This window comes from Berghia stephanieae, unplaced genomic scaffold, assembly GCF_034508935.2.
Source record: "Berghia stephanieae isolate SIO BIC M18660-M18661 unplaced genomic scaffold, UCSD_Bste_1.3 scaffold151, whole genome shotgun sequence".
Taxonomy (NCBI): domain Eukaryota; kingdom Metazoa; phylum Mollusca; class Gastropoda; order Nudibranchia; family Aeolidiidae; genus Berghia; species Berghia stephanieae.
In genome coordinates, this window is record NW_027622524.1 from 1 (window position 1) to 22,500 (window position 22,500).

At 37.6% G+C, this 22,500-nt stretch overlaps 2 protein-coding genes across 2 annotated transcripts; both read left to right on the forward strand.

The window, feature by feature from the left end:
- The first annotated feature begins 6,676 nt into the window (after positions 1–6,676).
- LOC144961131 (uncharacterized) lies at positions 6,677–8,242 on the forward strand. Its single transcript, XM_078894438.1, has one exon. It carries the CDS (start codon positions 6,710–6,712, stop codon positions 8,240–8,242), a length of 1,533 nt encoding a protein of 510 aa, XP_078750564.1. The 5' UTR covers positions 6,677–6,709.
- An 8,557-nt stretch (positions 8,243–16,799) lies between these two features.
- LOC144961130 (uncharacterized) lies at positions 16,800–18,473 on the forward strand. Its single transcript, XM_078894437.1, has one exon. It carries the CDS (start codon positions 16,800–16,802, stop codon positions 18,471–18,473), a length of 1,674 nt encoding a protein of 557 aa, XP_078750563.1.
- The last annotated feature ends 4,027 nt before the right edge of the window (positions 18,474–22,500 follow it).

Genomic DNA, 22,500 nt, shown 5'->3' on the forward strand with positions numbered 1-22,500 from the left:
ATCATGTCTTTAAAATAGGAAATATTCTATCTGGTCTGTTTGGAGCTCTCTTTTCTTTTTTTTTTTTCTTTCTTTTCTTTTCTTTTTATTTCATTTTTGTTTGTTTGTTTGTTTGTTCTTGTTATATGCACCATTAATACCGTTTTATATCAATACTTACATGCACGACAGATTACGACAAAAACTGATTTTTTTTTCTTTTCATTTTTTTCTCTTCTTTATTTTATGCATTTTGGCCAGAGAAATTTCCTTCAAAATATCGGAAGATTATTTTTTAAATGATATATCTCATACTTGTTTAAAAGTCTCTTTCTAACCTGTGACTTCCAAAAAAAACAAAAAAAAAACAACACTATTTTGATAAACTTGTAGCAAAATTAGGGTCTTTTTTAATCAATCGACGTTTGAAGCTTGAATATAGTTTTTTTCTGGTCCAAATGATGAAAAATCGATAGTATATGATTTGTCAGAGATAATATGCAGAATGGTAAATCGTTTCTTATGCATTTGCCAATTGTTACTTTTGTTTATTTTATTATATTTTTTTTTTCGTTTTTTTTTTGTTATTGATAAGATATGTTTTTGAGATTTTACTGACAATATGTGGACCCATCGTCTCAAAACGGTATCATGTCAGGATTAACTCACTCAATCCTAAAACGACAACATCCGTAGTTTACCCAGGTTACTTTTACCCATACCTATTACATTTTTTTTCTGAGACAAATTATAGGCGTACTATCAAAGGTGATGATGTTAGTTTTTTTCAATGTTAATTGTAGTTGAATAAAACTTTCTATGTACCTACATGCTCATTTTTGACACATTATTTTCCAATATTTTGAAAAGTAGCAAAAATCTCTAGGATTGAGTGTGTCAACTCGATGCTGAACATTGAATCTATAGCCACAACATATAATATAGATTATATCATATTATGATGACGTCTTGGGTTACTTATCATTCGTCATGGTGGAGAATATTATATGTGACCCATCGTCTCAAAACGGTATTAAGTCGGGATGAACTACTAGATGCTGAAAATTACATTTATTGACACAAAGAAGCTTGGAGCTGTTTCCGCTTCGCTATGGTGACGTCACAAATTATTATTGTACACATGATAACATTACGCGTTACTATTAAATTTAAGGAGAGGGGTGGAATAAATACCATTTCTTGCATTGCAAAACACTCGAAGTTTGTACCTAATATTCTCATTATAATTTTGTTACTAAATTCCCTTTCCGACGTAATACCGTTTTGAAACAGCAGTCACATATTTTGATATTTACACACTGCCTGATATTTGATTGTAACCATATTTATGTGACCCCTGGTCTCAAAACGGTATTATGTCTGTTGATTAAAATGCTGAATAATAAATTTATAGCCAGAAATTTAAACTTGGGTTGAGTTTTATCGATGAGAAAGAATATTATGTTTTAGCAAATAATTCAGAGTTTTGATCAGTTTAGCTCTAATGTGACTTTTTAGCATCTGGTTCATCCCGACATATTACCGTTTTGAGACGACGGGTCACATTTCACTATAACCAACCATCCACTCATCAAGTGTAACTTCATCTATTTCTTTCCATGATAATGAATCATTGACGACAACTCTCTCATGATAAATCTTACAAATAACTACTTCTGCTATCTACTTGTATGACGTTGATGCAAATAATAAAATAAAAGTAAAGAAATAAAATGAAATATTATACGTATTATTCTATGGAACCTTTTTGACTTCCCTTTTTTATTTTTGTATTTCTTAGATTTTGTATGTGGGTTTCTCTCTCTCTCTCTCTCTCTCTCTCTCTCTCTCTCTCTCTCTCTCTCTCTCTCTCTCTCTACTGGTTGGGGTCCTTTGACCCCCAATGGTGGGCAGGAGGTCACGCTATATCCAGTATCCCCTTATATCTGTTTTCCGAGTTGCCTTCTGTCTTTGTCTTGGAATGCCAGGTAACTGGGAGGGGTTCCCAACCTCCCACAGTGGACAGGGGAGTCACTTACTGTGTCCTCTATCCCCTATAATGTTTTCCAACATGCTTTCTGTCTTTGTCTTGGGATGAGATTAGTTGGTTTTGTCCTGGCCTTGGCCAGATACCCTAGCTGGTATGGGAAACAGTCAAATGTGTAGTTAGAGTTTTTGGAGATGTTTTTTGTGTGTGTTGTAAATCATATCTCTGTTATGCATTGTTTTATGTTGACATATTATATATATGATTTGTAAACATTTCATCTTAGTGGGAACCTGTGCTCTTGTCTGGATGAGACTTTTAGTTGATCTCAAACTAAGTACAATGATAGCGTGCTCTTGGAATCTACATCTGTTTCGTATTTGAACCAATTCTTCCGTGACTTACATTGGTGCTTTAATTGTGATTCTAGAACTTTTTACTATCCCATTTTCTTCCTTTTCACTGGTGCTGATATGACCTTAATGTGTTGCAAGCGTCGTAAAACCCTTAAAAGCAAACAATCATCAGGCAGGTGATAGGAGTAGATTACTTCGTGGATGTTTCTGTTACTATTCCCCTTTGTCTCTGATCTCCTTGCTGTCTATGGTTCAAGTATTGCATCTTTGACTTCCAAAACTTCTTATGTTCCGTCTGTGGTTCAAGAATATATCACTGCTGACTTCTAAATCTTATGGTCCTATGATTTCCTCGAGTGCGTTTAGTTCAAAATCATTCCTTTTTTTTTGCTTCTAAATTTGTTATTTCTGTGTGGGTCTTTGTGGTTTAAGTGTTGCAATACTGAATTACAAATCTCACTGTCTTCCGTTTGTTTAGGTGTCTATAGTTTAAAAAAATGTTTGCGTTGCTGTCTTCTAAATCGTTTTGTCTCTCGTTTACTTGTGTGTCTGTAGACCAAGTGGTCGATTGAAGACTTCTAAATCTCATTGTCTCCCATTTCCTTTGACGCCTGTTGTTCAAAAATATTGCATTTCTGACTTCAAAACTCACTGTCTCCCGTTTCTTCAGGTGTCAGTGATTCAAGAATGTTGCATTTCTGACTTCTAAATCTCATTGTATTCTGTTTCTTTAGGTGTCAGTGGTTCAAGAATGTTACCATTCTGACATGTAAATCGCACTGTCCCCTGCTTTTTTAGGTGTCTGTTGTTCAAGATTATTACCATTATGATTCTAAATTTCATTGTCTTCTGTTTCCTAATGTCCTGTCTGTGGTTCTAGAATTTTGCGTTGCTGACCTCTGAAACTCTTCTCCCCCCCCCCCCCCCCCCCCCCAAATTTTCTTGGGTGCTTGCTGTTTTCCATGAATTGTAATAGACCCCTTAGCGTTCTTTGTTTTGCAGACATCGTGATCTTAGCGCCGTGGGTTTATTAGCGGCTGGGTGGTCTAGTGGCATGACACTCGCCTTCTGGTCGGAAGGTCCTGGGTTCGGGTCCCGCTCTGAGCGGCGCATAGTTGCAGAGCTGCCGACTTGAAATTTTTAAAAAATCGTAGTTTCTAATGGGAAAAAAAAAAATCCACTTTGAAATAAATAATTTGCCATTAGCATGATCCAAAAATTCTCCAAAGTCCTGAATATTGGTTCTAAGGAACTAAACTTTCCTTTTCAATAAGATTTATTGAGTCAAAGAGACGAATGGAGTTCTTTAAAAAATCGTATTTTCACGAATTTTTCGTAGTGCTAGGCAGGTCAGTATCATGTAGGTCCTTGGAAAAGGCTCTTTACCGACATTTCTTGGTCTGTAAAATGAGTACCTTGACGTTGACAGCGTTGTCTCGGTCGGAAAAAAAATTTAATATTGCCTAACAGGCGTCATGCCTCGTCCTCCATGTTAAGTGTTGCTGTTGGCCAGGAATCCTTTGTAAAGCGCTTTGAGCACATTTTGTTGTCGTTGCACTATTTACAAGCTCATTTTTTTGTATGTGACCAGTTGTCTAAAAATAGTAAAATGTTAAATAATTTCTGACGCATAAGATTACATTTCAAGCTTATTATTATATAGTCATTTACAAAAGTAACCAGACAGTGTATATTTGTTATTATTTCACATAAAAGAAAACATATTCGTACGTGATACATATTTCTTAAAGAAGTAGACACATTTTTCTTTCTGTTGATGTATCAAAAGCCTTTATTGCCACAAGTGAGGAGTAGATGTAGATCGCCAAACAGGCCGTTAAAAAAGAATTACATGTTATAAATGCAGACCAAACATATTTCAGATATATATTTCACATAAGCGTTGTTACGTAGCAGTTGCCGCACCAAATGTTCACGCTCAGTAAGCCTGATTTGAAATGTCACAAACGCTTAAATCGACCAAAGCTGATGAACCCCTTGCCCAAAGTTGCTCGACTGAGATGAGCACATTGACTCCAGGACTGGGACGTTGGACGCCATTCTTGTTTACAGACGAATCGCTTTATGACCTCCAGGTGAACGTTTCAATGACGAAAACATCATTGAAGTAACAAATCGATCGAGAAAATGGATCTGTTCTGGTGTGGGAATAAAACAATGGTGGTAGAAAAACTCAGCTGATACCTATCCAGCACAAACTCAACTTCGACCTATGAAATTCATCAGCAATAAGTTTAATCCTTAACCAACGATCGGCCCTTTCTTTCGGAATCAAAATAACCAAGTGGTGATATTTCAGTTTGGTAACGCATAGAGAGATCAACAAATTTCTGCTTTCCTAAACGATTCAAATGAAAGAGGCGATACAACCGTGACCGGCTGTCATCTGACATGAATCCCATTGAACACATGTAGATTCTATGGAAAGAAAGCTAAAAAACAGACAAACAATACAAAACAAAACAAACGCAAACAAAAACCAAACAACCCTCTCCCAAACCAAACCAAAACTAAAAAAGCTGTACAAGTTTCGATGAAATATTTGGCAGACTTATTACACTGATTATGCCAGCAGTACCAGTCGGCTGACACATCACCAATGAGACAATGAGTTGTGGCATTGATCAAGTCTAAAGGTGGACATACAAAATGCTTAAGTATGTCATATGTGCTGATTTCAATTTTGTTCTGCGCTCGATTTTGCAAAATTGATTTTTGAATGACTGGTTTTGAATATCTGTAACGTTTCAACAATTTACACAAGATTAATAATTTAAACACCAAAGAAAACTACTAGTTTTGCCTCGTTTCCAACTGTGTCTTTGTTCCAACCCTTATTGAACCATAAGCTGAAACAAACTGTCTAGTTTTTTGTGTAAAATACCTGTATAACTTCACAGTTTAAAAAAATGGCTTCGTTGAAGAGAGCGATATTGTATATTATAATAAACCTAAATAAATAAATACATTTTATTTTTACCGATCATATTGACTTTAACGGGTGAAGTGGCATTGCACTATGATCCAGAAGGTCCCGTGTTCGAACCCTGCTTCATGCACTTTCGTTTTTTTCCTTGGGTAAGATTATTAACCCCCCATTTGCTTACTTGGACATCATGGGTGATATTCCTGTTGATATCATGCATCCTGTTTGATGGATTATCTATATTCCTTCATGGAATGCCTAGGAGACGGGATCTTATGGTGCCGTTGCGAAAGGTCGTATTTTTAAAAATTCACTTTCAACTCCATTTTCCTCCTTTAGTTCATTTGGATATAATACCTGATAGGGACGATGAGCCACATATATAATTCTTTTCTAGTAAACCGATGTGTGTGTGTGTGTGTGTGTGTGTGTGTGAGTGTGATAGAAATGAATATTTTATTATGCCGACCATGCACCTTCCTGTTCTACCAGCAGAATTCATTTTGTAAAACGCGTTAAGCGAAGCATAACCATTTTTTATTTGACAGGCTTTATGAATTCAAAACTGCTTTAAGCATTAACATGTTGGCAAGCATTTTCACTTTTTTAATGACCTTTTTATATTCACACATCAGTTCAGGTAAAGTGATGTTCATGCTATAATTTTTTAGTTTGTCCATAGACACCAACCCTCACAGGGACAGGATTTCGATGGCTTAACGGTCTTCACTTTTTTTTATCTAAGCCGACTGAAGTTCTATTTTGATGTCAGATAGGTGCTAAAGGTTTTTGTTTGACCAGCTGTGCAAACATTTCCAAATTCAATGGTCATTGATTGCTTTATTGGCTTCTAGGTCTAAATTATTAATTTTTCTCAGTCACGTTTTTACATCACTCTTTGAAATATAATTGTCAAGGAGTAGGATTTTGTGTGAGGCCGTGAACCTATTCTTGAATGATAGAATATAATTCTAAAATTGGAAAGATCGGACTTTACAAAGTAACTATGTAACTATGGTATTGTACTTATTCAATACGCAAGAGCCTGGATTATGACATAAATTCATGGATGAAAATTGCCAGTGGAACTCTAATGGTTGTACAGATATATTATGTCTACATCTTCTGAAATCACGAATTACTATTAAACATTATAATCATTCATATCGGTGTTCTTGATTAAAAAATATCTGAATAGATTTTGTGAGAATAATTTGAATAACACTAAATTTTGAATTCTTCTTTAAGTGAATAAAAAATTATAAAATTTGAATAGTGAGCAGTAACTTGATCAGCAGAATGGTTCAGTTATCAAGAAAGACGTCAATATTTTCGTTGGGAAAACAAGAAAGCAAGTGCAGCCCTTGCAGTTCCCGTTTAAAAGATTACTTTCGTGAACGCAAAACCCAACAACGGATATCTGTGCTTTCTTCGTTCTTGATGCACTCGTGCAACGGTATAACTCTAACTTTAGGAAATCTAACCGTGTACACAACATCCTACATCAAGGAATACGTCGATTCTAGCACAGCATCGGAGTCCTCTTGGATCATTTCACTATACCTTGCAACCTTCGGGGTAGGATGTTTACTAGCCGCCCTCCTGCCCGAGCGCATACCAAAACGATTAGTGTGCATTCTGGCATCAAGCCTGTACATCTTTGGTATGCTCCTCAGTTATTTTACGATTAAAAAATCGGTTTTTGCTCTTACACTTACTCTTGGAATCTTCTGTGGTACTGCTGGAGGTATACTGGGCCTCGAAGCTCTTGAACTAACTTACACATGGTTGGACAATAATAAAGGCATTGCTACATCCTTTATCAGGAGCGCATCGGCTATCTACGCTTTTGTGATGAACTATATTGTAACATGGATAATCAATCCCAGTGATGAACGTCCGAATGTACATACTTCTAATTTAAAGTATTTTAACCAAGATCATATTCTTGAACGAGTTCCGTATGCCTTCCTGTACGTTGGTTTGATTACCAGTGCGATCCTTTTCGCGGGTTGCATTTTGATTCGAGAAAATAAAGAGGGAGAATTTAAAGAGCTTACAAGTAGTATCAATAACATTGGAACAAGATGTAAAGAAAGTGAAACAACACCAACCAAATTGTTAGAGGAAGGTGATTTGGTGGAAACATATAACACATGCGATGCTCATCCATCAGGTTATATTCCTAATACAGATCAAATCAACCTCAATGAAAACGACATTGAAGAATCAACAACTCCCACTCTGTTAAAAACTGATTACTTGGACCATTGTAACATGCCAGGAGCAACCAGCAACTCTACCTCAGAAGAGTATTTAGAAACATCACCTCAGAAGAACTCATCACGGATTGCAGTTTACGCCGATAAACCTGACGAAGATGCATCACAAAAAATTACTTACACAGAATTAGTAAAGTCAAAAGCATTCAATATCTCCTTATTGATACTCGGTATATTCTCTCTTCAGTACATCCTCACGTTAAAATACTACAAACTCTTTGCCCAAATATGGATAGAAGATGACCATTTTCTAACTAATCTAGCCACCGTGATGGCCATTAGTCTTGTTATCTTTCGACCATTTTGGGGATACTTCGTTGACAGATTCGGGGTGAAAAACGCTTTGGTTGTAGAATTAACTCTTGCGTCATCCATATTCTCCTGGCTGTATTTCACAGCCAAAGTTAATCGCTGGTTGTATTGTGTTGTTGTGTATGTTCTATGGTGTTCAGTCAATTCTTATCCATTGTTTACACCAATTTTATCATTGGAAGTCTTCGGAGAAAAGAATTTTGGAAAAGCTTACGGGTTGCAATCGCTTGGACTGGCCGCCGTTCATTTGGGAATATCAGTGATATTGCAACTCTTTCTGGAAAACTTCACATGGTCCACACTGTTTTCTTTCACGGCATTTGCTGGATTTGTCGCTCTCCTCCTCGTCTTGCTCTGCTTTCCCAAAGGCGTTCGTTGAATTAAACTAAACAGCAGTTCTCAGATCCAGAATGCACAAGATGGCCGGATTTTTGTCTCTGTTTTAAAAGCTATAAATGAAGGTAACAATTACTACTTGTTACTCTTTGAATAGGATGCTAGATTATAGAAAGTTCTTTCCGCCAAATCAAACAGATCCAGCTACCCCAAAAATGGTAGAGGGGGGGGGGGGAGGGCGGAGGAAACAGTGAAAGATGCATTTCACATGGGGATACTGTCTAGTTGCTGGCTCGAGCCTGCGATCCTACTTTAGGTCGTAGTAACCTCAGAATCGTGATACCGATGAATAAACGGAACGAAATAGAACAAATTTGTGACACATCGCGTCAATCTGGTTTTATGTCGGAATGAACCAGACGTAAAAAGGTCCGTTTCAAGTCAAAACTGTGAGAATTTTTAGAGAAATCAAAACCCACTATACTCAATGAAGCATGTCGCAGTAGTCCTTTAGATTCGTAAGACCCACGAAGATGGATTTTATCTCGGTTTCTATACTACAAAATAGACAATAAAAATTGCTTGCTACTCTTTGGATCGGAAGCTAATCTGCCTAGAAGTGCTATTCGTCAGAATCTAACACTCAGCTACCAAATCACTGCTGGATGTACTGGGGGGTAGACAAAAATCCCAACTACACGAATCACTAATCCCAGTCCTTTTGATTGTAATCTCTACCACCTGAGTTATCAGGGTCTCCAATGAAGGCATTTTGACGATTTTTTTTTTCTGAATAAAATTTGTTGCTGTGTGAAACACTTTATCTTCGTTTTTGGTTCATATCTAAAATCGAAGCTTGCCGCATCTTCCCGTGTTTTCTCAGCCAGCCTCACATTTATATTTGTCAGATTTGTCATTCACACAACAAAGTTTGTAGAAAAGTCTTCGTTTAATTTTACAAGAACTTAAATGTTGTTTTTTTAGAGCCTGCTGGGCAAATAAAATTATATTTGTAAAATAACCAAAAAAAAAAATAACTTGAGCTTTAAACAAAAATATTTAAATAAAATTTTGGCCAGAAAACTCGCTCTTCAAATATCGACAGTTGAATTCCCAGGTTTTATAGTTTTTTGGGTTTTTTTTTTCTTTGTTGCTGTTGTTGTTGGAAGATGAGGGTCCTTTTAATCTTCATTTGAATAAAATAGTTTTCTTGCCAAACTTTTTAATATCTGGGTTTTTTTGTGTGGTTTTTTTTTAGATTGCGGCAGATTAGAATTTAATTTTTGGTCTGATATATTATTATATAGGCTAACATCTTTAGTTTTGTCCCCCCCCCCCCATTTTAAGGAATATTAAACAGTTATAGAATATTATGATACTTTTATAAACATTTCTACAAATAAAACGTTAACAAACCATTTTAAATTGCTATTTGATTTGTAATATATAGACATTTTAATTGTTCCGCTTTTGAAAATTGATTTAAGGAGGGTTTTTTTCTTTGTTTTTGTTGTTGTCTTGTTCCTTTTTTTATTTGTTTTGTTTTTGTAGAGGAAGCATATTATCAGTTCTTCTTCTTCTTCTTCTTCTTCTTCTTCTTCTTCTTCTTCTTCTTCTTCTTCTTCTTCTTCTTCTTCTTCTTCTTCTTCTTCTTCTTCTTCTTCTTCTTCTTCTTCTTCTTCTTCTTCTTCTTCTTCTTCTTCTTCTTCTTCTTCTTCTTCTGCTTCCTCTTCTTCTTCTTCTTCTTCTTCTTCTTCTTCTTCTTCTTCTTCTTCTTCTTCTTCTTCTTCTTCTTCTTCTTCTTCTTCTTCTTCTTCTTCTTCTTCTTCTTCTTCCTCTTCTTCTTCTTCGTCTTCTTCTTCTTCTTCTTCTTCTCGTTCGCTCAAACATATCAGTTTAAAGTCAGTTCAAAGAACAGTTCTATATTCTTAAATGGTATCGATTACTCGTTGTTTCCTGCTATTCATTTTATTTTTCTCCCCGTATTTTTTTCTTCTCCTATTCTATTTGTAGCTTTATTCATAAGAGGTTTGATCATAACAGTGTTGGAATTAGTATGGTTGTTTTTTTGTTGTTTTTTTTTTTTGGGGGGGGGGGGTTGTAAGATGCATTGCGGCACTTGCCTTAGGTGACCTTAAATGAGCTGCGTGTGTTCAAGACTATCATTGTTAACACCGACGTGTCTATATTAAGAAGTCCGATGACCGAACGCTATTATGGAGATTTATTTAATTCACGTTGATGTAATGGGCCAATATTCCTATGCTGGTATGAGGGTATTCCCATGAGAACAATGAGACCAAATCAATTTGGGTTAACAACCCTATGAATCCGTTACAAAACAAAATACGACTTTTCATACTGTTTTTTAACCCCCCCCCCCCCCTCGGATAATGTATCCGGCCCAAGTCATAATGGTACCCATATCAAAATAAAAACAATTTACTGAATGAGTTGTTTTTTTCCCCTCATTGACATCATGTTATGATTTTAGCACATCATGTCTTTAAAATAGGAAATATTCTATCTGGTCTGTTTGGAGCTCTCTTTCTTTTCTGTTCTTTTTATTTCATTTTTGTTTGTTTGTTTGTTTGTTTGTTTGTTTGTTCTTGGTATATGCACCATTAATACCGTTTTATATCAATACTCACATGCACGACAGATTACGACAAAAACTGATTTTTTTTCTTTTCATTTTTTTTTCTCTTCTTTCTTTTATGCATTTTGGCCAGAGAAATTTCCTTCAAAATATCGGAAGATTATTTTTTAAATGAAATATCTCATACTTGTTTAAAAGTCTCTTTCTAACCTGTGACTTCCAAAAATAAAAAAACACTATTTTGATAAACTTGTAGCAAAATTTGGGTCTTTTTAATCAATCGACGTTTGAAGCTTGAATATAGTTTTTTTTCTGGTCCAAATGATGAAAAATCGATAGTATATGATTTGTCAGAGATAATATGCAGAATGGTAATTCGTTTCTTATGCATTTGCCAATTGTTACTTTTGTTTATTTTATTATATTTTTTTTTTTCGTTTTTTTTGTATTGATAAGATATGTTTTTGAGATTTTACTGACAATATGTGACCCATCGTCTCAAAACGGTATCATGTCAGGATTAACTCACTCAATCCTAAAACCGACAACATCCGTAGTTTACCCAGGTTACTTTTACCCTATACCTATTACATTTTTTTTCTGAGACAAATTATAGGCGTACTATCAAAGGTGATGATGTTAGTTTTTTTCAATGTTAATTGTAGTTGAATAAAACTTTCTATGTACCTACATGCTCATTTTTGACACATTATTTTCCAATATTTTGAAAAGTAGCAAACATCTCTAGGATTGAGTGTGTCAACTCGATGCTGAACATTGAATCTATAGCCACAACATATAATATAGATTATATCATATTATGATGAAGTCTTGGGTTAGTTTTCATTCGTCATGGTGGAGAATATTATATGTGACCCATCGTCTCAAAACGGTATTAAGTCGGGATGAACTACTGGATGCTGAAAATTAAATTTATTGACACAAAGAAGCTTGGAGCTGTTTCCGCTTCGCTATGGTGGAGAATAGATACGATTTCTTGCATTGCAAACGACTCTAAGGTCGTGTTTCTCATCAGTTCGTGTCTAAATTCCTTTTTCTGAGTCTTATTCATCCCGACATAATACCGCTTTGAGACGATGGGTCACATATACGATTCTTACACTCTTGCTTTTTTGGAATTCCGGACGTTTTCTCAACCGTTGCACGAGCTTGCGAGTACGCGTTGGGAACAAAGTTCGAATTCTTCCAAAAACGCAAGAATGAAAGAAATATTTTATTCTACCCCTCAATCGATTCCGATTTCGTCATTTCTGAATAAAAGGACATGTTCAAAATTTTTCAAACGATACATTTTGTTAAAAAATCTGATTTTTAGTGAAATTTACGCTCGATAATCTGACGTCACAAATTATTATTGTACACATGATAACATCACGCGTTACTATTAAATTTAAGGAGAGGGGTGGAATAAATACTATTTCTTGCATTGCAAAACACTCGAAGTTTGTACCTAATATTCTCATTATAATTTTGTTACTAAATTCCCTTTCCGACGTAATACCGTTTTGAAACGGCAGTGACATATTTTGATATTTACACATTGCCTGATATTTGATTGTAACCATATTTATGTGACCCCTTGTCTCAAAACGGTATTATGTCGGTTGATTAAAATGCTGAATATTGAATTTATAGCCAGCAATTTAAACTTGGGTTGAGTTTTATCGAGGAGAAAGAATATTATGTTTTAGCAAATAATTCAGAATTTTGATCAGTTTAGCTCTAATGTGACTTTTTAGCATCTGGTTCATCCCGACATAATACCGTTTTGAGACGACGGGTCACATTTCACTATAACCAACCATCCACTCATCAAGTGTAACTTCATCTATTTCTTTCCATGATAATGAATCATTGACGACAACTCTCTCATGATAAATTTTACAAATAACTACCTTCTACTATCTACTTGTATGACGTTGATGCAAATAATAAAATAAAAGTAAAGAAATAAAATGAACTATTATACGCATTATTCTATGGAACCTTTTTGACTTCCCTTTTTTATTTTTGTATTTCTTAGATTTTGTGTGTGGATTTCTCTCTCCCCCCCCCCTCTCTCTCTCTCTCTCTCTCTCTCTCTCTCTTTCTCTCTCTCTCTCTACTGGGTGGGGTCCTTTGACCCCCCATGGTGGGCAGGAGGTCACGCTGTATCTTGTATCCCCTTATATCTGTTTTCCCAGTTGCCTTCTGTCTTTGTCTTGGAATGCCAGGTAACTGGGAGGGGTTCCCAACCTCCCACAGTGGACAGGGGAGTCACTTACTGTGTCCTCTATCCCTCTATAACTGTTTTCCAACATGCTTTCTGTCTTTGTCTTGGGATGAGATTAGTTGGTTTTGTCCTGGCCTTGGCCAGATACCCTAGCTGGTATGGGAAACAGTCAAATGTGTAGTTAGAGTTTTGGGAGATGATTTTTTGTATGTGTTGTAAATCATATCTCTGTTATGCATTGTTTTATGTTTACATATTATATATATGATTTGTAAACATTTCATCTTAGTGGGAACCTGTGCTCTTGTCTGGATGAGACTTTTAGGTGATCTCAAACTAAGTACAATGATAGCGTGCTCTTGGAATCTACATCTGTTTCGCATTTGAACCAATTCTTCCGTGTCTTACTTTGGTGCTTTAATTGTGATTCTAGAACTTTTTACTATCCCATTTTCTTCCTTTTCACTGGTGCTGATATGACCTTAATGTGTTGCAAGCGTCGTAAAACCCTTAAAAGCAAACAATCATCAGGCAGGTGATAGGAGTAGATTACTGCGTGGATGTTTCTGTTACTATTCCCCTTTGTCTCTGATCTCCTTGCTGTCTATGGTTCAAGTATTGCATCTTTGACTTCCAAAACTTCTTATGTTCCGTCTGTGGTTCAAGAATATATCACTGCTGACTTCTAAATCTTATGGTCCTATGATTTCCTCGAGTGCGTTTAGTTCAAAATCATTCCTTTTTTTTGCTTCTAAATGTGTTCTTTCTGTGTGGGTCTTTGTGGTTTAAGTGTTGCAATACTGAATTACAAATCTCACTGTCTTTCCGTTTGTTTAGGTGTCTATAGTTTTAGAAAATATTGCGTTGCTGTCTTCTAAATCGTTTTGTCTCTCGTTTACTTGTGTGTCTGTAGACCAAGTGGTCGATTGAAGACTTCTAAATCTCATTGTCTCCCATTTCCTTTGACGCCTGTTGTTCAAAAATATTGCATTTCTGACTTCAAAAATCACTGTCTCCCGTTTCTTCGGGTGTCAGTGATTCAAGAATGTTGCATTTCTGACTTCTAAATCTCATTGTCTTCTGTCTTCTTAGGTGTCTGTGGTTCAAGAATGTTGCATTTCTGACTTCTAAATCTCATTGTATTCTGTCTTCTTAGGTGTCTGTGGTTCAAGAATGTTGCATTTCTGACTTCTAAATCTCATTGTATTCTGTTTCTTTAGGTGTCTATGGTTCAAGAATATTACCATTCTGAGTTCTAAATCTCATTGTATTCCATTTCTTTTGGTGTCTGGTTCAAGAATGTTACCATTCTGACATGTAAATTGCACTGTCCCCTGCTTCTTTAGGTGTCTGTTGTTCAACATTATTACCATTATGATTCTAAATTTCATTGTCTTCTGTTTCCTAATGTCCTGTCTGTGGTTCTAGAATGTTGCGTTGCTGACCTCTGAAACTCTCCCCCCCCCCCCCTCATTTTCTTGGGTGCTTGCTGTTTTTCATGAATTGTAAAAGACCCCTTAGCGTTCTTTGTTTTGCAGACACCGTGATCTTAGCGTCGTGGGTTTATTAGCGGCTGGGTGGTCCAGTGGCATGACACTCGCCTTCTGGTCGGAAGATCCTGGGTTCGGGTCCCGCTCCGAGCGGCGCATAGTTGTGGAGTTGCTTACTTGAAATTTCCAAAAATCGTAATTTATAATGGGAAAAAATAAAAATCCACTTTAAATAGCCTTAAAATAAATAATTTGCCATTAGCGTGATCCAAAACTTCTCCAAAGTCCTGAATATTGGTTCTAAGGAACAAAACTTTCCTTTTCAATAAGATTTATTGAGTCAAAGAGGCGAATGGAATTCTGTAACTGGAGCCAAAAAAATCGTATTTTTACGAATTTTTCGTAGTGCTAGGCAGGTCTGTATCATGTAGGTCCTTGGAAAAGGCTCTTTACCGATTTTCTCTCGGTCTGTAAAATGAGTACCTGGCCATTGACAGCGTTGTCTCGGTCGGGAAAATGTTTAATATTGCCTAACACTAACAGGCGTCATACCTCATCCTCCATGTTAAGTGTTTCTGTTGGCCAGGAATCCTTTGTACAGCGCTTTGAGCACATTTTGTTATTGCACTATTTACAAGCTTATTTTTTTATCTGACCAATCGTCTCAAAATAGTAAATTGCAAAGAAATTTCTGACGCATAAGATTACATTTCAAGCTTATTATCATATAGTCATTTACAAAAGTAACCAGACAGTGTATATTTGTTATTATTTCACATAAAAGAAAACATATTCGTGCGTGATACATATCTCTTAAAGAAGTAGACAATTTTTTCTTTCTGTTGATGTATCAAAAGCCTTTATTGACACAAGTGAGGAGTAGATGTGGATCGCCAAACAGGCCGTTAAAAAGAATTACATGTTATAAATGCAGACCAAACATATTTCAGATATATATTTCACATAAGCGTTGTTACGTAGCAGTTGCCGCACCAAATGTTCACCCTCAGTAAGCCTGATTTGAAATGTCACAAACGCTTAAATCGACCAAAGCTGATGGACCCCTTGCCCAAAGTTGCTTGACTGAAATGAGCACATTGACTCCAGGACAGGGACGTTGGACGCCATGTTTGTTTACAGACGAATCGCTTTATGACGTCCAGGTGAACGTTTCAATGACGAAAACATTATTGAAGCAACAAATCGATCGAGAAAATGTATCTGTTTTGGTGTGGGAATAAAACAATGGTGGTAGAAAAACTCAGGGCGTATTTTTAAAAATTCACTTTCAACTCCATTTTCCTCCTTTAGTTCATTTGGATATAATACCTGATAGGCACGTTGACCCACATATATAATTCTTTTCTAGTAAACTGATGTGTGTGTGTGTGTGTGTGTGTGTGTGTGTGTGAGAGAGAGAGAGTGATAAAAATGAACATTTTATTATGCCCACCATGCATTTTCCTCTTCTACCAGCAGAATTCATTGGTAAAACGCGTTAAGTGAAGCATAACCATTATTTATTTGACAGGCTTTATGAATGCAAAACTGATTTAATCATTAATATGTTGGCAAGCATTTATATTTTTTAATGACCTTTCTATATTCACAAATCAGTTCAGGTAAAGTTCATGATATAATTTTTTGAGTTTGTCTATAGACACCAACCCTCATAGGGACAGGATTTTGGTGGCTTAACGGTCTTCACTTTTTTAAAATCTAAGCCGGCTTAAGTTCCATTTTGATGTCAGATAGGTGCTAAAGGTTTTTTTTGACCAGATGTGCAAACATTTCCAAATTCAATGGTCATTGATTGCTTTATTGGCTTCAAGGTCTAAATTATTAATTTTTCTCAGTCACGTTTCTTCATTGCTCTTTGAAATATAATTGTCAAGGAGTAGGATTTTGTGTGAAGCCGTGAACCTATTCTTGAATGATAGAATATAATTCTAAAATTTGAAAGAGCGGCTTTTACAAAGTAACTATGTAAATACGGTATTGTATTTATTCGATAGGCAAGAGCCTGGATTATGACATAAATTCATGGATGGAAACTGCCAGTGGAACTCTAATAGTTGTACAGATATATTATGTCTACATCTTCTGACATCCCGAATTGCTATTTAACATTATAATAATTCATATCGGTGTTCTTGATTAGAAAAAGATCTGAATCGGTTTTGTGAAAATAATTTGAATGACACTTAATTTTGAATTATTCTTTAAGTGAATAAAAAATTATATGATTTCAATAATGAGCAGCAACTTGATCAGCAGAATGGTTCAGTTATCAAGAAAGACGTCAATATTTTCGTTGGGAAAACAAAAAAGCAAGTGCAGCCCTTGCAGTTCCCGCTTAAAAGATTACTTCCGTGAACGCAAAACCCAACAACGGATATCTGTGCTTTCTTCCGTCTTGATGCACTCCTGCAACGGTATAACTCTAACTTTAGGAAATCTAACCGTGTACACAACATCCTACATCAAGGAATACGTCGATTCTAGCACAGCATCGGAGTCCTCTTGGATCATTTCACTATACCTTGCAACCTTCGGGGTAGGATGTTTACTAGCCGCCCTCCTGCCCGAGCGCATACCAAGACGATTAGTCTGCATTCTGGCATCAAGCCTGTACATCTTTGGTATGCTCCTCAGTTATTTCACGATTAAAAAATCGGTTTTTGCTCTTACACTTACTCTTGGAATCTTCTGTGGTACTGCTGGAGGTATACTGGGCCTCGAAGCTCTTGAACTAACGTACCCATGGTTGGACAATAATAAAGGCTTTGCTACATCCTTTATCAGGACTGCATCGGCTATCTACGGTTTTGTGATGAACTATATTGTAACATGGATAATCAATCCAAGTGATGAACGTCCGAATGTACATACTTCTAATTTAAAGTATTTCAACCAAGATCATATTCTTGAACGAGTTCCGTATGCCTTCTTGTACGTCGGTCTGATTACCAGTGCGATCCTTTTCGCGGGTTGCATTTTGATTCGAGAAAATAAAGAGGGAGAATTTAAAGAGGTTACAAGTAGTATCAATAACACTGGAACAAGATGTAAAGAAAGTGAAACACCACCAACCAATTTGTTAGAGGAATGTGATTTGGTGGAAACATATAACACATGCGATGCTCATCCATCAGGTTATATTCCTAATACAGATCAAATCGACCTCAATGAAAACGACATTGAAGAATCAAAAACTCCCACTTTGTTAAACACTGATTATTTGGACCATTGTAACATGCCAGGAGCAAACGGCAACTCTACCTCAGAAGAGTATTTAGAAACATCATCTCAAAAGAACTCGTCACGGTTTGCAGTTTACGCCGATAAACCCGACGAAGATGCATCACAAAAAATTACGTACACAGAATTACTAAAGTCAAAAGCATTCAATATCTCTTTATTGATACTCGGTATATTCGCTTTTCAGTACATCCTCACGTTAAAATACTACAAACTCTTTGCCCAAATATGGATAGATGATGACCATTTTCTAACTAATCTAGCCACCGTGATGTCCATTAGTCTTGTTATCTTTCGACCATTTTGGGGATACTACGTGGACAGATTCGGGGTGAGAAACGCTATGGTTGTAGAATTAACTCTTGCGTCATCCATATTCTCCTGGCTGTATTTCACAGCCAAAGTTAATCGCTGGTTGTATTGTGTTGTTGTGTATGTTCTGTGGTGTTCAGTCAATTCTTATCCATTGTTTACACCAATTTTATCATTGGAAGTCTTCGGAGAAAAGAATTTTGGAAAAGCTTACGGGTTGCAATCGCTTGGACTGGCCGCCGTTGATTTGGGAATGCCAGTGATATTGCAACTTTTTCTGGAAAACCTCACATGGTCCACACTGTTTTCTTTCACGGCATTTGCTGGATTTGTCGCTCTTCTCCTCGTCCTGCTGTGCTTTCCCAAAGGCGTTCGTTGAATTAAACTAAAAAGCAGTTCTCAGATCCAGAAGGCACAAGAGGCCGGATTTTTGTCTCGGTTTTAATAGCTATAAATAGAAGGTAACAATTATTACTTTTTACTCTTAGAATAGGATGTTAGATTATAGAAAAGTACTTTCCGCCAAATCAAGCAGACCCAGCTACACCAAAAAATGGTAGGGGGGGGGGAGGGCAGAAGAAACAGTGCAAGATGCATTTCACATGGGAATACTGTCTAGTCGTTGGCTCCATCCTGCGGTCCTAATTTAGGTCGTAGTAACCTCAAAATCGTAACACCGATGAATAAAACGGAACGAAATAGAACAAATCTGTGACTTATCCCGTCAATCTGGTTTTATGTCGGAATGAACCAGACGTAAAAAGTTCAGTTTAAAGTCAAAACGGTGAGAATTTGTTAGAGAAATCAAAACCCACTATACTCAATGAAGCATGTCGTAGTAGTCCTTTAGATTCGTAAGACCCACGAAGATGGATTTTTATCTCGGTTTCTATACTACAAAATAAACAATAAAAATTGCTTGCTACTCTTTGGATCGGAAGCTAGTCTGCCTAGAAGTGCTATTCGTCAGAATCTAACAGACCCAACTACCAAATCACTGCTCCCAGTCCTTTTGATTGTAATCTCTACCACCTGAGTTATTAGGGTCACCAATGAAGGCATTTTAACGATTTTTTTTCTGAATAAAATTTGTTGCTGTGGGAAACACTTTATCTTCGTTTTTGGTTCATATCTAAAATCGAAGTTTGCCGCATCTTCCCGGGTTTTCTCAGCCAGCATCACATTTATATTTGTCAGATTTGTCATTCACATCACAAAGTTTGTAGAAAAGTCTTCGTTTAATTTTACAAGAACTTAAATGTTGTTTTTTTAGAGCCTACTGTGCAAACTAAATTATATTTGTAAAATAACAAAAAATAAAAATAACGTGAGCTTTTATATAGAGTAATATCCACCAAACGTGCTCAAAGCGCTTTACCAAGTGTCCCTTACCAACAGCAAAACGTAGTATGCAGAGCGAGAAATGACGCCTGTTTTTCGACAAAGATATCTCTGTTAACGGCCAGCTACTCATTTTACACATGCATACGGAGAGAGAATGCGATTTAAGAGCCTTTTACAAGGACTCAACTATGCGCCGAGGGAGGCATAACACAAGACCACATATCCGCATGCTTTTAGTAACTTTTAGGTTTGTGTTTTTAAAAAGACATTTGTGTGTGTGTGTGTGTGTGTGTGTGTGTGTGTGTGTATTATAGAGGGAGTTAATGTTGTACTTTAAGCTAATTTTATAAAAATAAAATAAAAGATCCCCTTTATTCATCCCATAGGGGAAATTTGTCTCTAAGGTCTATTCCAAGGAAAGACTGGAATAACCCAAGCGTCATTAATGTACTGGGTTTTGTTTGTTTGTTTTTGTCTTTTTTTTTAAAGGTCAATATCACTATACATGTTTATTGTCGTATTTTATAGACGGAGATAAATCTAAATTGGCAAAGTAACGACAAACATTCCTGAAGTTAAACCCCCCCCCCCCCCCCAAAAAAAAAAAAAACAACCCAACAAACTACCCCCCCCCCCCACGCGTCAGCCGCAATGCAGCGCCGCAAATTGAGCTAGGGCAAGATGACTTGCTCAAGGCCACACAGAACAGCGGAGGGAGATCGAACCGTGGCCTTCGTAAATTGGATTCAGTAATCTGATGTCACGCCACTCGGCAACGGCGGCCATCTTGGTTCTAAACAAAGAAAATCATTACTTTTTATTCTTCAAGCTGGCTAGAACTTTTCATATGTCTTGTGACCAGAATGTGTAAAAGTCAAAACATGATCAAATTTATGTTTTTTTCCCCTCTGGATACGCTTTTATGCTCGACGGAGAAATATTTCATACGGGCGTCCTCCATTGTTCCGATAGTTTAGAGCCAGTGTTGCTAAGTTACATGCGTCATTAGGAAGGAAGTGACGTTACGACTATTGAATCCTATTTATGGCCTGATACTGACCAATAAATGACGTCAAAATGCCAGTCTTTTACCACAAAAGAAAACAAATCGTGAGTTGTATTCAATAGTTCAACCAATGTAATAACTTGTTTCCATGAGCTCTACTAACGACAAGTCACTAGGCGGTGCAAAAAACAAATAATGACGTCAAACTGCTAGTCCTTTTGGATTTCAGTCATCATCATATCTTGTCGCGCCAGTAAGTCAGCCAGTCCCGGGCAGTCTGGTTGCATTCCCTCAGGTCAGCATTGGTGCAGTGAGGTCCCAGCGAGCATTCGGACAGGATGTGGTCCATGGTCTGTCTGGGGTGACCGCATGGGCATTCAGTGCCCGGTGAGATTTTCCATTTAAAGAGGTTGGGGGCGGTGTTTCCCACCTTTGCTCTAGCTCTGTTCAACGCCACCCATTCTTTTCTCTTGAGGTCTGTGCCTGCTGGGAGCTTTTCTGTTGGGGGCTGGAGGGCATCGTTTGCTGTCTTGTCCCATTCTACCCATTTGTCCAGGCGGAAGAATGCTGAGTGGTCTGGGTGAAGGCTCTCTACTGTGAGGAAGCTTTTTCTTGATTTGAGCCTGCTTTTGGGGCAATTGTGGTCATGAAGGGGGTGTCTCTGGTCCATTTCCTCTTTGTATTTTTGTATTTGGGCATGAGTTTCCCTCCGGATGTGTGGTGGGGCTATTCCTGCTGCACGGTAGACCAGTGGTAATGGTGTTGCTCTCAGCTGGCCCGTTATGATCCGGCAGGCGTTGTTGAGCTCGGGGTCTAGCTTGGAGGCATGGCATGATCGGGCCCATACAGCTGAGCAGTACTCCGCAGTTGAGTAGCTGAGGGCCAATGCTGTGGTCCTTAGAGTTTTAGGGTCAGTTCCCCAGTTCATGTTTGCCAGCTTTCCAAGGAGGGCATTACGCGTGGACACTTTTGCCTTGGTCTTTCTCACGTGTTCTCTGAAGGACAGAGTTCGATCAAGCGTCACTCCGAGGTACACTGGGTGGTAGTTGTACTCTAATGTCTGGCCATTCCACTTGATGTTAAGTTTTTTGTGGGCTTGGTGGTTGTTGAGGTGAAATGCACACACTTGTGTTTTCCCTGGGTTGGCGTTCAGCGAGTTTTTAGTGTAGTACTTTGTAAGGGTGTCTAGGGCATTTGTCAGTCTGCTCTCGATTGGTTGGAAGGACACATCCTGTGTTGCGAGGCATAGGTCATCAGCATATATGAATCGGCGGATATTTGGGAACTCAGGCTGATCATTTGTATATATTTTGAAAAGTGTTGGAGCCAGCACTGATCCTTGGGGAAGACCATTCTTCTGGGTGCGCCACCTGCACTTCCGGCCATCCATTTCAACAAAGAAGCGCCTGTTTTCGAGAAGTGACTGGATAATATTTACAATTTTCTTATTCTTTATCATTTTAGCCACTTTGAGGAGTAGGATCTTGTGATTCACTGTGTCATAGGCTGCAGTGAGGTCGACGAAGACTGTGCCAGTGACCTGTTTTGTCTCAAACCCATCTTCTATGAATTGTGTAAGGTTAAGAAGTTGACCACATGTTGACCGTCCTGGTCTGAATCCAGCCTGGTCTGGAGACAGTTGTTCGTCTAGACTGGGTGACATGCGGGACATAACCATTCGCTCAAATAGCTTGTATGCGATGCACAGGAGGGAGATCGGGCGATAGCTTTTCTTGGATTTTGGATCTTTCCCCGGTTTCAGTAGGGCGACTACTCTTGCTTTCCTCCATGCACTTGGCAGCCTGTTTGTCCTTGCGCATACATTGAAGAGGTCCAATAGCCAGGATAGGGTTCTCGGGCCAAAGTGTTGAATCATCTCAGTTGTGATTCCATCCAGTCCAGATGCTTTTCCTGCCTTCAGATGGGACAAGGCCTCTAGTAGCTCCTCCAGGGTAAAAGAGTCAAGATGATCTTCACTATCCTTGAGGGCTTTGTCCATTTCACGTTTCAGGGCTTTTAGTTGGCCTCGTGCTTTCTTGGCTGGTTTCCCATTCAG